General features: G+C 62.7%; 1 protein-coding gene across 9 annotated transcripts in view; it reads left to right on the top strand.

Moving 5' to 3' along the window:
- The window catches only part of FBRSL1 (fibrosin like 1), an 84,033-nt gene extending 73,373 nt beyond the window's left edge, over positions 1–10,660 (top strand). For 3 of the 9 annotated variants that reach the window (XM_081253389.1, XM_081253385.1, XM_081253383.1), the window contains 12 exons: positions 707–775; positions 947–1,146; positions 1,878–1,928; positions 2,141–2,236; positions 3,026–3,055; positions 3,258–3,329; positions 4,552–4,681; positions 6,135–6,278; positions 6,744–6,821; positions 7,026–7,109; positions 7,373–7,571; positions 9,161–10,660. In XM_081253389.1, the coding sequence (XP_081109515.1) occupies positions 707–775; positions 947–1,146; positions 1,878–1,928; positions 2,141–2,236; positions 3,026–3,055; positions 3,258–3,329; positions 4,552–4,681; positions 6,135–6,278; positions 6,744–6,821; positions 7,026–7,109; positions 7,373–7,571; positions 9,161–9,995 (1,988 nt within the window). In that variant the 3' untranslated portion in view covers positions 9,996–10,660. Of the gene's footprint in view, positions 1–706; positions 874–946; positions 1,147–1,877; positions 1,929–2,140; positions 2,237–2,800; positions 2,870–3,025; positions 3,056–3,257; positions 3,330–4,551; positions 4,682–6,134; positions 6,279–6,743; positions 6,822–7,025; positions 7,110–7,372; positions 7,572–9,160 lie in introns of all 9 variants that reach the window. The other 6 variants (XM_081253386.1, XM_081253392.1, XM_081253387.1 and 3 more) reach the window with 6 other exon arrangements.
- Positions 10,661–15,028: the final 4,368 nt, after the last annotated feature.

The following is a 15,028-nucleotide window of genomic DNA, read 5'->3' as shown; positions in this document are numbered from 1 at the left end:
GCGGGGAGGGACGCGGCCCCTGGGGAGGGGGCCAGCCCTGGACGTCTATCCTTAGTGATCATCTGGCTCTCCAGACCCCACCCAGCTGGATGGCAGTCCCCCAGCAGCCCATAGCGCTAGCAGGCCACCTTGCCCAGGGCAGAGAAAGCTTCCTGCCCGGGCCTCGGTTGTGTGCACACGCACACACACACAGAGATACAGGTGCTCACACACGCGTACGCGGACACAGACATCCCTTGCTCCATTCTGAGCCCTTGCCAGGCCTGGTCGGGCAGTCTGAGGCGGGGAGTGGGCGAAACCTGGAGCTGCTCCGTGGTCATGGCAGTGAGGGCTCCCAGGCCTGCCGTGGCTCTTCCCATCCACCGTCCCTGGGCTGCTGGGGGGGCGGGGGAGGGGAGGAGGGTTGAATTGTGGAGGAGAGGGGCCCCAGGTGAACAGCAGCTGGCCTGGCCCAGCCTGGCCTCTCCCTCCCTGCCTGATTCCAGCAGGGGCCCCCTCACGGCCAAATCTTAGGTCACTAAGGATTTCTCTGTGGGTCTCCAATTTTTTTCTAAATCTCATCAGCCTACCTTGGGTTGGGGGCAGCTCAGCGCCCCAGGATGGGACCAGGACCCTGGTCTGGGGGTGCTGGGACGGGCAGGGCTCCCCTTCAGGGCTGTCTCCGGGGGCGCCCAGGGTGGCTCATGGTGTTCTCTCTTGCCTTTAGATGCCAGCCTGTTGATCTCATTCAGCCAGCCAATCATGTATTGCCAGCCTCATTCGGGGATTCTGATTGGTACTTGGTCACAGGCACCTCTCTTATCTCCACCCTGGGGCCCGCACGTAGCGAGCGGCCACCACGGCTTGGCCTGCCGAAACCGGGAGTGCCAGCAGGTGACTATCCGCCTCGCCCCGCCGGGAGCCCGCGGCCGACGTGCCTCTCTGTCTCTCTCTTTTTCTCTTGTAGATCACGAGCTGCTCAGGCAAGAGCTGAACGCGCGTTTTCTGGTCCAGAGCGCCCCCCTGGGCCCGGGAGCTCTGCTGCGGGCGGAGTTCCACCAGCACCAACACACACACCAGCACACACACCAGCACCAACACACATTCGCCCCCTTCCCTGCCGGGCCGCCCCCGACGCCGCTCCTGCCGCCCGCCGCACCCCCGCCGGTGCGTAGGCTGCGTGCCGGCGGGCGGGCGGGCGGGGGCGGCCCGGGCGCGGGACACGCAGCAGGCACACGCAGACGCTCTCTGCACGCATGCAGGCTGACACCATCCCCTTCCGTCCGGCGGTCCGTCCAGCTCCTTCTCTCGTCCCCCCGCCCCCGCCCCGGGTCATGCCATGAGGTTCCCCATCCTGAGCCGTTGTTTCGGGCTTGAGGAGCACCGCGTGTCCACACGGCCGTGGGGCCAGTTCCACCCACGTGGGGTCCTCAGTGTCCGCTGGCAGCAGGGCGGCAGGTCCGGAGGCCTCACAGGACTGAGGGGCCACGGGAGCCAGGACTCTTCTCATGTTCCTTGTCCTTGAGGTCTCATGCCCTGAGCCAGCTGCTGTGGGCAGAGTTCCCTCTGCTCCCACCCAGCTTTGCTTTGTCACTGACTAGTCTGCCAGTGGCCTAGGTGTGTCCTGCAGCCTAAGCACCAGCCTTGGGCTCCATGCCCTCCCCCCGCCCCAGTCATGGCCACAGACACCAGATGGGCGAGTCGGCGCCTCCCGTGCTGGGACCACTAGAACAGGGAAGGCCAGGGGGTAGCACCCTCGGGGAGCCTAGGGGACAGCTGGCTGGAGGCCACCAGCCTCGTTCTGGCCACTGCCTGGCCCGAGGGCGTGGGTGGGTGTTTGGCCAGCAGAGGGCGTCAGCGTGGCCGGAGGCCTCACTCTCTGCCTCCTTCCCTTCCAGTTTGACAAGTACACGCCCAAGCTGGACAGTCCCTACTTCCGACATTCCAACGTGAGTGTCCCTGCGCGCTCTGGGCTTTCCAGGCAGGGTGAGGGGTGTGGAGGGTGGCAGGGCTGTGCCATGTCCGTGTAGCCTCCCACCCAGTGCAGGGGTGATGGGGCGGGGACCGGAGGGCTGGGCCCAGCGTCCCTGCCCTGGGCGTCCAGGCTTCCTGCGAGGCCCCTGGAACGCCCCCCCTGCCCCCCCCCCGCCTTCTCTTGCAGTTTTTCCCGCCCTTCCCTCCAGCCGTCCCAGGACTGCCCGCCCTGCTCCCACACCCAGGTCCCTTTGGATCCCTGCAGGGTGCTTTTCAGCCCAAGGTACCAGCTGCTCCCAGGAGGGGGGTGGGCACTGTGGGTGGGGTCTGCTGGACCGCCCCCCCCCCCAGCCAGCCCTTCCCGTCCTGGGGCAGCTCCAGCCGCCTCACACGTGGTTGTGTGTGTCGTGCTCCCGGGTGGCCCCCAAGGGGTCTTCACCTCAGTGCAGAATATCCTGACCCTTGGTGGGGCCCTCTGTGCCCCATGGGGCCGGGAGAGCCTGGCTTCGCTCGTTCTCACCTCTCCCGCTGGCAGCGCTCGGGGTTGGGGTCTGGATGGCGGCAGCACATGGTCATCCTCGCTGCAGGAGGCCCAGGCAGGAAGCGCCCCCTGAGGCCCCAGGACCAGGGACTGGCCTTGCTCTGCTCACCTTCCCTGAAGCAGGGCTGCCTTGGCCCTTGGGGAAGACCCTGGCCCAGGCACGTCGATCAAGAGCCTTTTCAGAAACCTCCGGACAGGATATGGTGGGAGGCCAGGCCGCCCCTGGGTGGCGCCTGGGGGGTCTCGTGCCGCCTGGGCATGGGACCTGCAAAGTCGTCTCGTGCCCTGTCCGTCTCTCCCCCTCAGACTTCAAACCCACTTGAGCTAACAGGCCAGGCCAGTGCTGTTCACGCCCTCATACAGAGAGCCCCCGGGGTAGGTGGCAGCGGTGCCCGTGCCTCCCTCCTTCTCTGGTGGGCATTCCAGCCAGCGTGGCTCCTCGTGGAGGCCACATGGTCCTCTCCCCCGACCCCCCGGGGCTGGGCTGCTTGCAGAGCCCAGGTCTAATGCTTCTTCCTCTGTCGATGGCAGGTGTCAGACCCATACCGGACAGCAGTCAGGGTGAGTGTGTGTATGCCTGCTTGCCTCACCTTGGGAGGAAGGGGCCTGGCGGGACCTCAGGGAAGGTCCACGGCCAGGGAGGACTCTGGGTGCCTCTTGAGTGGCCACAGGGGGTGCGCCGTGACAGCAGGAATCTGGAGTTGGTGGGGGGAGTGAGGAGGTCCTGGCCTCAAAGCTGAGCCCGTCGCCCGCCCTGTCGCAGAAGCCCGGGAAGTGGTGTGCTGTGCACGTGCAGATCGCCTGGCAGATCTACCACCATCAGCAGAAGATAAAGGTGAGCCTGACTGCTCATCCTGCCGGCCAGGCCTGCGGTTCAGAGGGTGCCCCTTGCCCAGGCGCTGTGCCGGGCTGTGAGGGGTTGGAGGTGGGGAGGGGACAGGACAGCAGTGTGTGGGGAACTCAAGGCCACTTCCCACCTGGTCACCCAGGGTGACGCAGGCAGGGGTTTGGGAGGAGCTGACTCTGCAGGCCTCCCCACCCTCAGTCGAGTCCTCCCAGTGGGCCTTCGGCCCTGCCCCCTTCTTCCCCCCAGGTGTCTATTAGCACTTGGGCCTGCTGCGTGCCTGGGTTTTTAGCCAGGGGCAAAGACGACCAAAAGTGCTCATGGAGCCTGCGTGTTCCTTGGGGGGGCGGACAGGTGGTGAACAGGAACCCAGCTCGAGGCCGTCCCCCTCCTGGCAGGTGGTGCCAGGCGCCCTGGCCGAGTGACGCAGGGAAGTGGGAGACCTGGGGACCCACGGCTGGGGCAATGGGCCGGGGCACTGAGGGTGCTGGGACGGGGGCCCTCGTATTGCAGAAGGGTCTCCATGGTCTCGTCTGCCGTCTCAGATGACACGTTACCCCATGCACAATATTTTTAACTCATCACGTCCTAAATATGCTACAAAAGACCAGTCACAGAAAGGGATTTACGACAGATTATTGTGCGTTTCAACATGCAGCTGCTCAGACAGGGCCACCTAGAAGGCACAGTGAAGGAGGTGGGGCAGGGTCCCCAGCTAGGGCCCAAGCACCCGCTCTGTCGCTACCATCTCGGCAGGTAGAACTCACCTAGCCCCATGCCTCCTGCGGCCCTTGTGACCCAGGGACCGGCTTCTTAGTTTTGTTTAGCTCTCATAAATTTGAATCTTAATACTGAAGCTAAATTTAGTCATCGGAAAACTGGAACGACTTGGGTATGGGAATGTACTTCTCCAGCTCGATTTTACAAAATCTAAACAGACAGACTATTTCCAGTGAAAATGTAGCATCTAAATTGAGATGTGTTTTAAGTGTAAAACACACCAGCTTTCGAACAGCGCATGAAAAGGAGTGAAACACCTCAATCGGGACTGTCATGTGCCAGTCACACGTGGCGTTCAGTTATCCTGCCTCTGCCGAGACGTCAGGATCCATCTCACCTGTCTCTCCGCTCGCTGGGCAAGGCCAGCGGAGCAGGTGACGCCCCACCTCGCTGCCAGCTCACTGGCAGCCCCTGTGCACACACTGTCCTGCAGGTGCAGCTGGGCCCTCACAAACTGGACGCGGGCGCCAAGCTGGACTTGTTCAGCAGACCCCCCGCCCCGGGTGTGTTCGCCGGATTCCACTACCCGCAGGACCTGGCCCGGCCCCTCCTCTCCAGCTCAGGTAAGGCGGCCTGGCCCGTGGGCGCTGGGGGCTCGGCCACCATGCAGGCCAGGGGGCAGCGGGGCGGAGGCGTTCTCGCCTTTTCCCTCTGGCTGGTGCGGGTGCCAGAGGGCTCCGGCTGCTCGGGCAGCGTTCTTGTTTCTCCGGCCGTAGCTGGTGGAGTCTGGCAGCCCTGCCCTCCTCGAGCGTCTCCCCCTGCGGAGACTCCCCCCCCACCCCCGGCCCCTGACCTGAGCCCCGCATGGACTCTGTCCAGTACGCCCTCCTCTCTGGGGCGTCCTTCCGATGTCCTTCCCAGGAAGGGTCTGGCTTTTCTCCGAAAGGCGGGAAACAGCTCCCGGAACCCGTGTGCTTGCCCCCGCCAGCAGCCGCGCCACGGCCTTGCTGTGTCGGGGTCCCTGGGACTACCCCCAGGCTCGCAGTGCTCCCAGGACTCAGCACAAGTCACGCTCCAGCCGTGGCCGTATGCATTGCAGCCGAGGGACACAGAGCAGTCGGCAAGGAAGAGCGGGAGGGTGGAAATGGGCGGGGCCTCCTGAGCCCTGCCCCGAGGGCCCCAGGATGCACTTCATTCCCCCGAGGAGCCATGACAGCAGGGCGAGGCGCTGTCTCCCAGGGAAGCTCGCGGAGACCCAGCGCCCAGGGTTCTTGCTGGGGGCCGTTCACGTAGGCAGCTCTGCCTGCATGGACCAAACCCGGACTCCCAGAAGGAAAGCAGGTGCTCAGCACAGACCACCTTGTTTGCGCAAGCAACCTGAGCGTCCGTGAGGCCTTCCTATCAGAGGGAGGCGAGAAACCTGCTGGAACCTGAGTTCCCAGGCGCTGGCCGAGGGCAGCCGTGCAGCAGGCCTTTCCGAGGTCAGCGGCCTTGAGCCCTCGCTCTGGGGCTGCTGCTGCTTCCTCCCAGCTGTCAGGCCCTCAAAGGACGTCACCTCCTCAGAGAGCCCTCCCTGACTGTTCCTCGGACCACCACCCCCCCCGCGCCTTCCTCCAAGCTCATGTACGCTCACACCCACCCACTGCCCCTTGCACATGGACACGTGGTCCCTGCGGGCAGCCCGTTGGCACACTGGCATGACGGGTGTGGATGGGGTCACGCTGGCTGGCTTGGTGAGCATGGCGCCTCTTCCCAGCCCCAACTCCACCGCCCTGATGGCCTCCAGACCTCAGCCAGGCGTCAGGGCCCCTCAGAAAGCAGAGGGCCTCCCAGCTGGGCCAGAGCCCACAGGCTGTGGCCTGGACCCCTCTGTGCTCCACACCCACCCATGGCCCCGTCGATACACCATCCTCTTTAGCCCTGGGGCCAGCTGTCTTCCTAACTTTGACTTAAGGTCACTTGGAGGCGAGGTCAAGTTTCTAGCTGGGAGCTCTCTGGGGACTGGAACCTGCCTGTGTCTGGGTGGAGGAGCCCACCTCTGACGCACACAGCACGCCACTGTTGGGGTCCCCACAGGTGGAGGGACACGAGGGGGCGCCCACGTCACTGGTCTCGCCCGGCGCTCACTTCTAGGCTATGGGGTGGGGCACCCTGAGCAGCAGAGTTGGCCCCTGACTCAACAGCTCCGTCTCCAGACTGGGTCCACCGGCTGTCCTCCAGGTTCGGTCCTGGGGGGCGTCGGGGGAGCCGGGGCTGTTGCCACCGTGACGTTTGTGGGCTGTGGCCTGCAGCCAGGGGGACGCTGCAGGAGGAGCTGCGGCCTCTGGCAGCCGTGACTCGGGCCAGTGCCCGTCAGCACCCAGGCCGCACCCACTGTTAGGTGACCGGGACGGTAGCTCTGGTCGGAAACTCCAGGGCCGCTGGCTTCGGGAGAGCCCCCTGAAGGCTCGATCGCAGGCCTTGTCTCTGCCCTCTTTCCTCTGGGGGCTCCACTGCTGTCAGCACCTGCCTCCCTGCTCCACCCCCTCGGGGTCCCCCAGGCTCCAGGGAGAGGAAGGCCCACCTCCTACCTGGTCACGTGCTTGCAGTGGGAGGAGCAGCCGCGAAGGGCGCGCCCACCCTTGGAAGGAGCGCCGCGGCCCCAGGTGCGCTACGGCCTCCATCAACCTGTCCCCCCTTTCCCAGGTGCTGCCCATCCCACCACCAACCCGTTCGGACCCTCAGCCCATCCTGGCAGCTTCCTGCCCACTGGTCACTTGATGGGTAGGTGCCCCTTGAGGTCCATGCGGTCTGGCTGGCCTGTGCTGGCCTCAGGGCTGGGGGGATGCAGGTGGGTGGGGAGATGACCCCAAGAACCCGGGTAGCCCTCCGATTGCAGAGGTGGCACCTGCCAGGTTCGGGAGCCGCGGGGTGGGGGGAGGGTCTGGTGCGCACGTGGAGACCCCTGAGTCCTCGTTGCCCCCACAGACCCTTTCAGCAGATCAAGCACCTTCGGGGGCCTGGGGAGCCTGGGCAGCAACGCCTTCGGAGGCTTGGGCAGCCACGCGCTGAGTGAGTGACCGCGCCCCGTCTCTCCCCGCGCATGCGCCCTCAGTTCGCGCATGCGTCCTCCGCGCACGCGCCCTCACCCTCACTTTGCGCATGCGTCCTCCGCCCACGCCTGCGCGGGTCGGGGCCGCCCTGACGCCGGGCGCACGGACCCTCTTCGCCGCCTCCTTGGGGAACGTGCGGGTCTGAGGTCGGGACTCTCCGTGTGCGTGTGTGCGCCTCCCTCGCAACCCGGCCTCACGCTCCCACCGCCACCCATCCCCCAGCTCCCGGTGGCGGCCTCTTTGCCCCCAAGGAGGGCCCCACGCTGCACGGCCTGCCCAGCCCCCGCGAGCCCTGGAACCGGCTGCACCGGGCGCCGCCCTCGTTCCCCACGCCACCCCCGTGGCCTAAGCCTGTAGACGTCGAGCGGGTCTCAGCCCTGACCAACCACGACCGAGAACTGGACAAGAGCAGGGAGGAACGGTGAGTGAGGACCCTCCGCTCTCCCATCCTGCCGGCTTTCCGCCCCCGCACCCCCTAGGCAGCTCCGCTGAGCCCCGGGTACCCGCCCGCGGGGCACGCTGAGCTCTGCCTTCAGACTCCTTGGTTGGGAGGGTGTGAAGTCTATACCCGCAGGGCCAGGAAAGACTAGGGGAAGGGGACCCCGGGGAAGGGGACCCCACAGCCAAGCACCCTCCATTCTGCCCGCACAGAGGATCCTTGCGGGCGCAGGGTCTGGCCAGACGCCATCCAGGGCGGGGGTTCACTCCCTCCGAGGCCCTGGCGGGGACCGTGGGCTTGTAGACCACAGCGGGGCCTCGAGGGAGCTCAGATCAGCAGGGCAGAGAATGCCGTTGCACGCTGCAGGGGGCTACTGAGCCACCAGGGGGACCGAGTCTGGGAGGTACACCTGTGAGCAGGTGGATGGGGGCTGAGCTTGGGCGTGCCCCCCCCGCCCCCAGCCCCATGGGCTGCGGAGCTAGGCCAGGGCAGGGAAGGTGGTAGCACGTTCTCACGTCGGCGGCAGAGGCTGGGACTTGAGTGTTCTTGAGGAGTTGCGGCCCGCCACGTGGACGGGAGCAGGGGGCTCCCGGTCCGGCCCTTCCACGCAGGTCCTGTCCCCCCACCCTGAACGTGGGGCATTTCACTCACGGGCAGTGCTGCGTGCCAGGCACTGGGTGCACAGGTTGGAGCTTGAGACAGCAAGGAGAGAGGAGACGACCTAGAATCAGCCTGGGAGACGGTGGGAACGTGTGTCACAGGACCCAGGGAGGGTGCCAGGGAGCAGCCCAGGGCCTGCCCAGCCAGCGCTGTCACCACGGCGGGTCAGGAGCCCGGGGAATTGCAGGTCCCCCGTGGGGGCCTCAGGGTCGAGCGGGTGGGGCTCAAGTAGAGTGATGGGGGCCAGGTGCAGCACTGAGGGTTGGTCAGGGGCTGTGGGACCTGGGGACTCCCAGGGGAAAAGGGAGCTTCGGAGCTGGGCCACTCAAGCCCAGCTGCCCTCCCAGCGCCTCATCAAGGTGGGGGCCATGCCCACCGTGCTCCCAGCTCAGGGGCAAAGGACTTTAAAAAGTACAGGGTGGCGCCTCGGATGAGAACCAGACTGCGATGGGGCGGGTGGAACTGTGGTGACCGCAGCCACAGGCCACACTGCGCGTGAGGAAGGGTTCGCAGGCCCCTGTCCGTGCAGCGGGTCTGGGGCCTGGGTGGAACTGCCCTAAGCTCTTCACTGAAGGACTTGTCCTGGCTCAGGGGCTCAGCGGCCTGGCTCCCCGTGGAGCACTCTGCGGTTCTGCTGCAAAGTCGGTCTCCATGGTGCTTGTGGAGGGGAGACGTGTGGGGTAACCCTCGTGGGGATGTGGGTTGTGGTCACCACGTGTTGACGGGGTGCCACTAGCAGTGATTCCACGGGAGACTGGGGTGCTAAGCGGACCCCACACACGCGCACGCAAGGACCTTGAGGTCACTACGGTGGGTAGTGGCCTCGCGGCGTTGAGGTGGGAGCTTGGTGTCAGGGGAGCTCGCTGCAGGGTGTCCCGCCAGGCTGAGGGGGGCTGTCTTGTTGCTCCCAGGGACCTCCTGGAGAAGACGCGCCTGCTGAGCCGGACCTCGCCCGTGGCCGCCGTGGGCCACCCGGGCAGTGGCCTCCTGCTCCGCGGCCAGGGCGAGCCGGGCCGGCCCGGGGTTCCTGCCGAGCGCGAGGCTGAGCCTCGCGTCAAGGAGAGCCACTCCCCGGCCCGGGAGGACAGCGCCAAGCCCAGCAAGGCGGCCCTGGGGGACGGCCTGCGCCTGGCAGGCCTCCTGGGCCGTGAGCCGGCGAAGCCGCTCGAGGCGGTGGCCGAGCGGCCCCAGAGCGACGTGAAGGTCAAGGAGGAGCGCGGGGAGGACGGCGACGCGCCCCCACAGCCCGGCCCGGGCCCCGCGGGCCGCGAGCGCCCAGCTTTCGTCTGGGAGCCGCCGCGGGAGGCCTACCGCGGCCCGGAGCCAGCCCGCCGCGCCCCGCTCGCCCCGGGCCCTGCCGCCCTCCTCGAGCCTCCCGAGCGACCCTACCGCGACCGCGAGCCGCACGACTACAGCCCCGAGCGCTTGCGGGAAGCGCGCCGTGACGAGCTGGAGCGCGCCCGGGCCGCGCACCTGGACGGCGCGGCGCTGCTGCCCGCGCTGGGCGCCCTGCACTTCCCGCGCCTCACGCCCGCCGCCGCCGCGCTGCACAACGGGCTCTTGGCGCGGACCCCGCCGGCCGCCGCCGCCTCGCTCGGCGCGCCGCCCCCGCTGGTGGCCGCGGCTGGGCCCCCCACGCCCCCGGGGCCGCCGCGGAGCAGGACTACGCCGCTCGGGGCCCGCGCGCCCGGCGAGGCCCGCGACTACTCCCCGTCGCGCAACCCCCAGGAGGTGGAGGCGCGGTAGTGGCCGCGGGGCCGCGGCCGCCGCGTGTGCGGAGGCCCCTCCACGAACGCACGCACTGCTGTCGACTAACCTAAGCGTCTGTTTCTAGAACTTAAGCACAGTTCCATCGGCCCTGGGGCGATGCTCGCTCTTCCACTCGCAGCCTGCGGAGTTGGGGGTGTCATACACAGCTTTTCTGGGGGTGATCTTTTGTTTTCCGAGCTTGAGATGAGGCTACTGGAAAAAAAAATTCAAGTTTGTACCTTTTTTCCCACAGGTGAGAAGCGTTTTTAATAGATTTGTATTTTTTTCAACTTTATGCTCTTTAGACATTTAAATGAAACAAAAAAGACTTTTGCTTTTTAACTTTTAGTTTGCTTCTGCGATTTAATGGCCTCAGAGCCCCAGGGGGTTTTTTTGTCTTATTTATGGAGAAGAAAACGGTCATTTTGTCCAGCGCACTGTGAGGTCCCCACTCAGGCCCGGCCCTGGCCCTCCCTTGGTACTTGGAACCGGAGTTACAGATATATATTAAGATAATTAATAATGTACAAAACTTTATTTGCCTTATTATGCAGAAGTGTAGAAGGGTTTCTTTTTCGGTTTGTTTTTTTAAAAAAAACACAAACAGTGTAAATAGCCTGTTAATATAAACATATGATGTTATTAAATTCTTAACCTATAGGTAGACTTTATAAAAACGGTTTCTAGAAACTCCTCTGGTTATCTGTTTAACATGGTCACAAAAACCCACCCGCTGTCAGTTGGAAATGCCTTTGGACGTTTAACTGCAGCACCGTCCTTCAACTATGCAAGCGCTCAGGGCGGCCGGGCCGCGGGGGGGACCACGGAGCGGCCCTGGGACGTGTGCGCACCTTGTGCTGACTGTGCAGTGCCCGCGGGATCCACCGCAGACGAGTAGGGTTTGGGAGGGGAAAAGGCTAAAGGCACAAAAGAAAGAACTGCGGTCTCTTCTCACGGAGGACAGCAGCAGACGGTTGTCTCATGTTTTCCCACCGGCCAAGGCCTTGGCATGATTTCCGTTTGGTTTCAGTCTTACTTTCATAACCCCGTGACTGTCACCATGCCCTGTCGTCGGCGTCCCTTGTTCCCTGGCGTCCACACCTGTGTCCTCGGCGTGGGCGCCGTGGTTCGGCCGTCTGTAGCTGTTTGCTTTATTCCGTTCTGTACCTTCGACCCTGTGTTTCCACTGTAGACTCCGGTTATTTTAAACATTCTGTTCTCACATCAACCAGTGAAGGTAAATACAGCCTTGATTTTGGATGGACAGGTGGTTGAGTGTTTTGTGGGGCTTTGTGACAGCTGGGGGTCGCACACCCACCCTCAGTTCCTTCCCGCACCCTTGCTTCCACCACCAGGGCTGCGGAGCGCCGTCCTCGAAGTCGGTCGGCCTCGCCTCGCTCCGCTCCCCCAGGCCGTTCAGGCTCTTCCCTCTGACCTTTGCCTGGCACCTCCAGCTTGGCCTTCAACTCTGCTTTGGTCACGTGGTCCCCACCCTTGTCATCTGCCACACCACCCCTGTATGGAACTTGTCCGCTGGGTTGGTCTTCTCTGTGCACTGGCTGTCGGGGTGCACGTCCTGGGCGGGGCGGGCCTTGCCCCCCGCTGCCCCAGCAGAGCAGGTGGTGGCTGTCAGAGAGGGGAGAGCTCAGGAAGGAGGAGAGCAGGGGCACAGCTGGCTGCCTCCACCCGCTGGAGGAGAGGCGCAAGGGGGCGCCTGCCCTGTAGGGACCACAGGTACTTGAGCACTGGGCCCTTACTCCTGCCCTGGCCGTGGTTTAGAAATGGGGCCCCGGCACTGTACCCCAAGTGGTTTGGCCTCCTTGGGTGAGCAGCCAGGGCCTAAGCAGGGCGTCTGAGCCCATGACGGTCCCCACGGAGAGTTGGGGGTGCCCTTTATCCCCAGGGAGAAGCTCCTGGTCACCATTGCGCCCTGGAGCACCAGCCAGGGGCTTCTCCAAAGGGGTTTGGTTCCCGGGGACCAGCCCCACCGGGCCGCAGTGCCTTCCTCTTGCACATCTTGGTTTTGCCTCGTCTCAGTTGTAGCCTACACAGCAGAGCTTCACCGAGTTCTGTGATGGACTGGGGAGGCTCATGGCCACGCCCACCCTGGGCCGCTCCACCCAGTGGCCTGGGCTGCACCCCACCCCACTGCAGGGTCCCTGCGGAGCAGGCAGTGAGAAGCAGGGGCCCAGCCGGCCGGCACCCAGGGCTCTGGGACCCCACCCACTGGTGTAGTTGCAGGGTGAGTGCAATTCAGGGTCTGCCCTTGACCGAGATCACTTGGGAGTCCAGGGATGTCACGTGAAGGAATAAAACATTTGAGTTAAAGCTAAAGGACACAGTTGCACTGAACCATAGGGACCAGGGGAGTAGGCCTGTGCTGCTTGCCTTTTCCCAGACGAGGGCCCCTAGAGGCATGTCACCTGCACGGTAGTGCTGGTATCTGCTCTGGGGCAGGCCATGCCTAAGGGACATCCTTTTCAAGGGATCGTGTTCTCTAGTGGAGTGTCACCCAGAAGGGCATGATTTTTGATGGAGCAAAATCAGTAATGGAATTTGCCCACTGGGGAGCGCCCTCCGGGCTGGTACATCACCCAGCAACGGCCGTAGTCTATGAAAGTGGCCCATAGGGACCGTTGTCTGTAAGGCAGCACCAACCTCCAGGGACCCACAGTCCACGCTGGAGTGCCACCCCCTATGAAGCATCTGTGAAGTTAAATGATTGTCAAAATTTTTAAATAAAAGGGTTAAAAGATAGAATTTATAGTTTATAAAATCCCCTAGAAGATAAAACAAAAAGACAGTGAGTTGAAAATGTGAGAAAAGGTGAACGACTTAGACGGCCTTTCCAGGATGTCCATCATCCAACTAATAGAATTGGGGCGGGGGAGCGGGGGGGAGAAAGCTAAGTGCAGTGGGACATTTTAAAGGAGCGATTTTAAAACATCCTGGCCAAATACCAGTCAAGAAAAAGACATATCAGACACGCAAGGATTCAGACATTCATTCATTCCCTGCATCTCTTCTTTGCAAGCCACTGGGAAGAAATATTCCAGTAAAACAAGGGTGTAAACCAAGTGAAAGAGAAAGAGAGGGGCCCAGGAGGACGCCCTCCTGACCCAGGAAGGAGGTGGGAAGCCTTGGGGGAGGCTGTGAGCACAAAGTGTGCTGCTGTTCTTGCAGACAGTTTCTCTATGTGAACTTTAGGGTTAGCTTGTCAAATTTTGTTAGTTTTTTCCTGTCACTTTTTTTTTTTTTTTTTTTTGCGGTAGGCGGGCCTCTCACTGTTGTGGCCTCCCCCCTTGCGGAGCACAGGCTCCGGACACGCAGGCTCAGCGGCCATGGCTCACGGGCCTAGCCGCTCTGCGGCATGTGGGATCTTCCCAGACCGGGGCACGAACCCGTGTCCCCTGCATCGGCAGGCGGACTCTCAACCACTGCGCCACCAGGGAAGCCCTCCTGTCACTTTTATATTGGGATAGCATTGGATTTATAGACAGATTTGGGAGGAATTGACGCTTTTACAATGTTGATCCTTCCTGATCCATCCAGGACTTTCACTAATGTATTTAAGTTTCCTTTTCTGTCTCTTGGTAAAGGTTTTAATTCTCTTCAGCTGTCTCGCAGCTTCTCGTGTGTACTCCTAGGTGTTTCATGCTTTCGGTAAAGCTGCGTGTCGCACTGGTCATTACGACAGTGCCGAGTAGCTCCTGGTTCGCGTGTCTGCCGTGGGTCTCTCTCCCTTCCTGTGGCATCAGTGCTGCTTGCCGAGCACCCCCCAGCCTCCAAGTGCACAGGAGGGCCGTACCACTGGCCCCCGTGGGTGGACGGAGCTGTGGGACTCGCCCTGGTCATCGTCACCAGTGGAAGGGCATAAGCTGCTTCTGAGCAGGGGCGCTCGATCGCTGGTGTGGCGTCCCCCAGGGCCTCAGCAACCAGGACTGTTCCCAAGGGGGCTGCTCTGTGGGGCTCGTGGTGGGAAAGCACAGAGCAGAGCCCTGAGACGGGGGGCTGTTCATCAAGGCAACACAACCGGACCTCTCCCGACCGAGGTGCTAACCAAACCTCCTACCAGTTCCAATGGCCTTTCTGTTGGTTCTCTTACTTTCCAGGTAGACTGGGAGGTCGTCTTCAGGCATGAACAGTCTGGCTGTCCTCCAGCATCTTCTCGCTGTCCCCTCGTGCCGCCCAGGGGCTGGCACTTACGTGCTGTACGTATATAGTGGGTAGTTTGATGTTCAGTCACCAGGTTTTCTTCTTCGTTAGCTCACTTTTTAATTTTTAAATCAGACACAGGTGTTCAGTATCTATTAGCTGGCCGTGTGGGTTTTCTCCTTGAGTCGGATAACGTCACACATCGCACAAACAGCTGTCCTGACGCTGAACCGCCTTTGTGCTTACGCACTCAAGTTCTTGTGAAATGGCCAAGTCTGACCAAGCAAACCCCATGCTCTCCTGCATGACCATCGCTGCCTTGAGCCAGGCACTCAATTTTAAAATGGTTTTGTAAGTTGCACACTTGACCGCTTTAACCCAACAGGTCTTTTTTTTTTGGCTGCGTTGGGTCTTTGTTGCGGTGCGCAGGCTTCTCATTGTGGTGGCTTCTCTTGTTGGGGAGCACGGGCTCTAGGCGCCCGGGCTTCAGTAGTTGTGGCTCGTGGGCTCAGTTGCTCTGCGGCATGTGGGATCTTCCCGGACAAGGGCTCGAACCCGTGTCCCCTGCATTGACAGGCGGATTCTTAACCACTGCGCCACCAGGGAAGTCCCTCAACAGCTCTTTGGTGACCAGATTTTATTCTGCTTCTCTGAGTTCTGAGGAGGAAGTTGAGGTTTAGTTTCCTGTGTCTCCGTGGCTGTTTAACGCGTTGCCTGGCAACCTTGCCGACATCTTTCTGAGGATGTTGCGTTCATCTGTGACCACATCTGTCCCCCAAGGAGGTCCTGGCGAGCCTGCCCCTGGCCAGGCAGGGGCACTGACCGTTTCTGATTTTAGGGGGTAACCAGTCTCTTCAGCATTACTACCTGGTTTT

Source organism: Mesoplodon bidens (assembly GCF_964165515.1).
Source record: "Mesoplodon bidens genome assembly, chromosome: 13".
Classification (NCBI taxonomy): domain Eukaryota; kingdom Metazoa; phylum Chordata; class Mammalia; order Artiodactyla; family Ziphiidae; genus Mesoplodon; species Mesoplodon bidens.
The sequence above is the reverse complement of the archived record's forward strand: the minus strand, read 5'-3'. Positions and strand labels throughout refer to the sequence as shown.